Raw genomic sequence first — 6,479 nt, forward strand, 5'->3', positions numbered from 1 at the left:
AAAATTTCTTTAAAAAAAAGTTAAACCAAAGAAATATGTAATATATAGTACATATTATATTTTTACACAAGTTACAATTTTATTTTCCAGTAGACGAAAGAAAAAGGAAACGAATCTTGCAAACAAGATCTAAAGAATCTCCAAATTCGGCAAAAATAATGAAGTTGGACAAGTCGTACATAAGACAAAAGGAAATGGAAATTGCGGAGATTAAAATTAAACACGAAATAGAAATAAGTCAGTGGACAGAACGTGAGGAGTTTATTAATAAACTGACTCGTGAGAAATTAATTTTAGAGAAAAAGGAGTTAATAGAAAGAGTGAAATTAGCCAACTTTCGAGCACAGAAAGAGATGTAATTATATAATTACTTCTTTTTTAAATACTGTTTGAAATGTTAGTGAAGAAGTGAGACAGGGCGCGCGGATCGTGGGTTCGGGGTTGAGGCGTTCAGATATGAACGATTGACAAAAGTCGTGCGTAGCAACAAGCTCACGGCAACCCCGTGATTTCGCGTTAACGATATCGATCGGTTACTAAAACAAAAAGAAAAGAACGAGACTATGCCTTTACACCTTTGTCCACGGCTTCGCTTCTTCACTTCGTCTCTGCTATCCCAAGTGAATAGTCGTTTCTCAGTGCCTCTCGATCACAAATTCTTTGCTTGTTAAAAGTAATATCTGTAAACTCAGTTCGTTCCGGAAGGGTGCAAATTAATTCTTGAAAGAGTTTCGAAATATCGAATATATTGATACGAAGGAATTGCGTTGACCAAGGACATTTGCCGATATCGCTACGGCGGGCGGCCTTTTCCAAGGACATTCATTGATATCGTTAAGGCGGGCGGCCTTTCGGCCACAAATCATAGCAACCTTTGGAAGTACTCTGAGAGGATTCCCGCTGTTGGACCTTTGCATACTCGAAATACTTTCGATAATTGGAATACTCCTAGATAGACTACAAACCGATAAGTACCTTTCGTCTATTCCTTTCTGGTTGGCCAGAATAAGCGTACGCGCAAATACAGACTCTTTGGAGTCGTATCCATACGTGGATATAGCTTTCTCGCTCTTACGTTGTTCCGACAAGCTCGGATAAGGCGCATAGCCGCTATTGCTTATTCTGTACCAGAATTAATGTGCATCAGCCACTCACTTACTTTTACTTGTTTCCGAAAAGATCGGATAAAGCGCTTTGTCGCTAGTGCTTCTTCTTTATCAGAATTAATATACGTTAACCACATTGAGTTATAATTTCACATACTTTTGTAATTTTGGTGTTGTACTAAGCTCATACTTTCCGTTAAATTAAGTTATTTTCAGTTATCAATTGTTACGGATAAAATTAATTCTACTTAATACTGAATAGCGTTCATTCAAAGAATTTTAACGTTATTTTGTAAATGCGTCATTCACTTTATTATCCGATCTTCAAAAATATTGATCAATGATAATATACCTGTTAAAAATATATGTGTTTGTGTTTCCAGTTAATTGTTCTTTTTTAAATGCTTGCGCCATCCTTTTTGATTGGCTGCACCTTCATTTAACAATTTAATTAATCTCTCTGCTTAAGATATCCATGTCGTTTTATTGTTGGTGTTGTATGATTAGCCCCTAATTTCTTTCTCATTAAAATTACTTCGTTCTATATTACAAACATTGTGAAAAGAGTTAAATATTTTTAGGTTATTTATTTTCTCGAGTTAAATAATAATCGCATAAATCGTTTTGAAATTCTGAAATAATAGAATTTAATATTAATTTAATTTTTAACTTAACGCAGAAATTAAGACCTTACGCGTCCTTCGTTCGAACATCAGTATCATCACAAAATAATCCATTACCTCTTGTATTGCAATAAATTTTGTGTAACTATCTAACATCATTTTTTGGTCCTTCGAGCCGGATACGGTGTTCGGTCGGCAGGATGAGACTCAGTCACGTAAAGGCTCACATAGAGCATCAACATACTTTGGCTGATTTAATTGAAACTGCGGTTGATAATTTGTTGAAGGTCGGAGAATTGAATGTCACATCTCAACGCGTAAACGCGCGTATTGCCGCTCTTAAAGAAAATTGGGAACAGTTTTCATTACAACACCAAGCGATTAATATAGCCATCAGAGAATTAGCAGGATCGGAGCGATCTGAAATACAGAGACGCCCATATTTTGTTAATAATTTATATTCTATGACACATGAAAAACATTTAGAAGCTATTGAACGTATGAATACTTTTTTGGAACCGGAACAAGAGCCCATAAACAGTTCTTCTTCTACACAGTCTGGTACCCAGACTGCGAGTATTCCCACATATTTCCATCATGCGCGGTTACCCCGCATTGATTTGCCTAAATTTGACGGAACTTCAGCTAACTGGTTATCATTCAAAGACTTATTCAATTCTCTTGTCTTAATAAACCCGAGTTTGACATCGGTCGAAAAGTTGCAATACTTAAAGACGAGTCTGATCGGATCAGCTGCTCCTTTGCTTAAAAATACTGCTCTCACTGCTGATAATTTTCAAAAGGCCTGGGAAGCTCTAATTTCCTTTTACGAAAATAAACGGTTGCTTGTGAATACTGCATTGCAGTCGCTTGTCTCTCTTAAACGAATGACCAGGGAATCTTCTTCTGAAATGGAACAGTTATATACGAACTTAATGCAAATCTATCGAACTCTGGAAACGCTACAACGTCCTGTTCAACATTGGGATGACTTTCTGGTTTTCATGGCAGTTCAACGCTTGGATGCAGATTCAGTTAAAGCCTGGGAACATCACCTCGGTTCTTCTAAGGAACCTCCTTCATAGAAGCAATTCAGCGATTTTCAGGTCACTCGTTTACTTTCACTTCAGGCCTTTGAAAAGTCTCACTCGAAAAAATCAGATCTACGCTCACAGCATACTACTGCTAAAACGCATTTCTCTGGGAAATTTAAAGAAATGAATTCTACCAGTTATCAAACTTGTCCAATTTGCTCCGCGAATCATTACGTTGCAGTCTGTCCTAAGTATTCCTCCAAAACCGTGCAACAGCGAATGTCAATCATTGCCAAACATAAACTCTGCTACAATTGTCTTGGATCTCATCGGTCCTCGGCTTGCCGTGTTACGAAACGTTGCTTAAAATGCGGGCATAAGCACCATACTACTATTCATCAATTGAATAAATTCAATAATTCAGCCAGTAAACAGAGCGATAAAATTAATACTACGCAACCAAATACTGACCATACGAACACTAAAACTCCTGTTGCTTCTGGCTCAACGGTTCTACATTCTACAACTGCTTTGAAGGTTACATCTTGCATTTTGTTAGCAACTGCTCAAGTCCTTATCCAGTCTCAGAAAGGATATATTGTAAAAGCCCGTGCTCTAATAGATCAAGGATCAGAAATATCCTTGATAACTGAAAGGCTCGTGCAACGGTTACATCTCACAAGACAGGCCTTTTTCATTCCACTAGTCGGCATAGGAGCTAAAACTTCAATGAAAACGAAGGGACTCGTTTCTTTCAAAATAAAGCCTCACTTCCAAGATAATTTCGAAGGTCTTGTTCATGCTCACATTTGACCAAAACTCACGACTTCTCTACCTTCAGTGGAATCTCAAACAAAGTCTTGGAATCATTTGAGCGGATTAAAGCTCGCAGATCCGGAATATAATGTACCCGGTTCAATTGATTTAATTCTTGATGCTGACTTTTACAGTCAAATCATTAAAGAAGGTATCTCGAAGGGTGAAGTAGGATCTCCTCTTGCACAATGTACAACATTGGGTTGGATCATTTCCGGTCCTTCTTCTCCTATCGTCACTTCTACGGAGGTACAAAGCTACCATGTTTCCATGGATAAAAAATTGTATGATTTAATTCATCGATTTTGGGAATTAAACACAGTTCCTGAAATTACTACAGCCCGTCTGTCTGCTGAAGAAGAAATGTGTGAAAAACATTTTAAGGAAACTTACTCTCGTGATTCCAATGGAAGATACCAACTTAGATTGCCATTCAAATTTTCTACTAAGAAATTAGGAGATTCAAAAACTAAAGCTATAAGAGTGATGACTAGTCTTTCCAAAAGGTTATTATCTAAAAATCTCTACTCTCAATTATATTCGGATTTTATGGAAGAATACAAGAAGATGCAGCATATGACACCCGTCGATGATCAAGGCTCAGAACCACAACATTGTTTCTATCTTCCTCATCATGGAGTTTTACGGGAAAATAGCAAAACAACCAAGCTTAGAGTTGTGTTTAATGGATCAAGCAATACTACAACTGGTCTATCGTTAAATGATCTACTGTATAAAGGAGCCAAACTTCAAACTGAATTATTTGATGTTTTGTTATGGTTTCGCAAATTTCCTTATGTTTTTTCCTCGGATATGGAAAAAATGTATCAACAAATAAACATTCATCCAGAAGATTGGAAATTCCAACGAATTTTGTGGAACGATCAAGTTGGAAATATTCTTACCTACCAATTAACCACGGTTACTTACGGATTAGCTTGTGCACCTTATCAAGCTCTACGTACGTTGTTGCAATTAATTGAAGATGAAGGAAAAACATATCCTCTTGCAGTGCCTACCATGATGAAAGGCAGATACGTGGATGATATATTCGGAGGGGCGGATTCGGTTCAACAAGCACAAGAAATTGTTCGTCAGTTGAAAGGTCTATGTATGGCCGGCAATTTCCCTCTACACAAATGGGAAACCAATGTACCAGAGATACTTTGCGACATCCCTTTGGAAAGACGAGTCCGCTCATCTGCAGTCAGCATTGAAGAGAAACAAATTATCCACGCTCTCGGACTTGTTTGGAATCCTACTACAGATGCATTTAGTTTTACTTTGAAGCTGTCTCCTTGTAATGTTATAACAAAGCGATCTATTCTCTCCTTTATTGCTAAAATGTTTGATCCTCTTGGTTTTCTATCTCCTGTTATGATTAAAGCAAAAATTTTCGTTCAGGAATTATGGTCAATCAAAATTGGTTGGGATGATCCATTGCCGGAATTATTATCTCAAAGGTGGAACAATTTTATTGAACAACTGCAAACTTTGCCTTCCCTTATCTTCCCTCGTTGGGTTGGGATAACTTTCACTGATTCAATTGAAATTCATGGTTTCTGTGATGCATCGCAGCACGCGATGGCTGCCACCATATACGTAAAGGCTACGACTTCTGACAAAACAATAACAGTTAAAATGCTTTGTGCTAAAACAAAGGTGGCACCTTTAAAATGTTCAACTATCCCACGTCTTGAGCTCTGCGGTGCTGTCTTGCTTACCAAACTTGTTGCACAAGTTATACGTGTTTTCCAAAACAAAGATACTCCAATTTTTCTCTGGACTGATTCTGCTGTTTCATTCACTTGGATAAACAACCATCCTTCTAAATGGAAAGATTTTGTTCATAACAGAGTCTGTTTCATTCAAGAAACTCTCCCTCAAGCAGTTTGGAAATTTGTACCCGGCAATCAAAATCCTGCGGACTATGCCACACAAGGACTTACTCCAGCTCAACTTTCTTTACTTCCGGAATGGTGGCATGGACCAGTATGGCTCTCTCAGTCTTCGAAGGAATGGCCAGACAAAATTCAATTGCCCAAGATTAACGAAAATTTGGAAGAACGTCCCAATAAAGTCGCCACGATTGTAAAGGATAATCTTCACGATATCTGGAATCTAATTCATAAATACTCCAATCTAACGCGATTGCTACGCATCACTGCTACATGTTCAAGAGCAATTGCTCGCTTGAGGAGAACAGGTGATTCATTGGGAGTCACACCTTTGACTGCAGTTGAACTGGAACATGCAAAAACATTTTGGGTAAAAGCAACTCAACAAAAATACTTTCATAATGAAATACAACTTCTTTCCAAAGTTTGGAATTGTTGTATCGCCAGTAATTAAAACAAAATACTCTGGGATTAGATCGACCAAGGCTGGCAGTTTTATTTTAAATTTTACCACGACGTTTCGGCCAGTAATACTGGTCCTTTTCAAGTGGATCCTATAGCTTGTGACAACGAAGCATCTACAAATCAATTACTTAGTCCAAATATAAAACGGTAACAACTTGTAAAACAATAAATTATAAAATATAAAGCGGTAATAAATTATAAAAATTATAAAAAGAACTACGAGTAAATTTCTCAGTCATAATATAAAATAATAAATTATAAAAGAAGAACTTACAGGAAAATATAAATTTAGGCTAATCGTCATCGCACATAGAAATATACGTCTTCGCACGTGTCATGTCACCAAGAGACTAAATAGTTGGAACAGAACAAAGGGACATTGCTAAGATCCTCCCGTCATGACATATAGAAGGGGACCAGAGAAACAAATAAATAAAAATAAATATAACTAACTAGGTGAGTCGAACGATTTTATCATATATCGTGTTCAGATTTTCAGTATCTTTCTGGAGGTTAATAGTGTTATTAAATTTCTTG

The 6,479-nt window shown here is 37.1% G+C and overlaps 1 protein-coding gene across 1 annotated transcript in view; it reads left to right on the plus strand.

The window, feature by feature from the left end:
- Positions 1–2,946: 2,946 nt before the first annotated feature.
- LOC105557283 overlaps positions 2,947–6,479 on the plus strand; it is a 13,618-nt gene continuing 10,085 nt past the window's right edge. The window contains exons 1-2 of the mRNA XM_012004480.1: positions 2,947–3,553; positions 3,605–5,847. Of these exons, the coding sequence (XP_011859870.1) occupies positions 2,947–3,553; positions 3,605–5,847 (2,850 nt within the window). The remainder of the gene's footprint in view (positions 3,554–3,604; positions 5,848–6,479) is intronic.

This window comes from Vollenhovia emeryi, unplaced genomic scaffold, assembly GCF_000949405.1.
Source record: "Vollenhovia emeryi isolate VEMERY1.0 unplaced genomic scaffold, V.emery_V1.0 DF939533.1, whole genome shotgun sequence".
Classification (NCBI taxonomy): Eukaryota; Metazoa; Arthropoda; class Insecta; order Hymenoptera; family Formicidae; genus Vollenhovia; species Vollenhovia emeryi.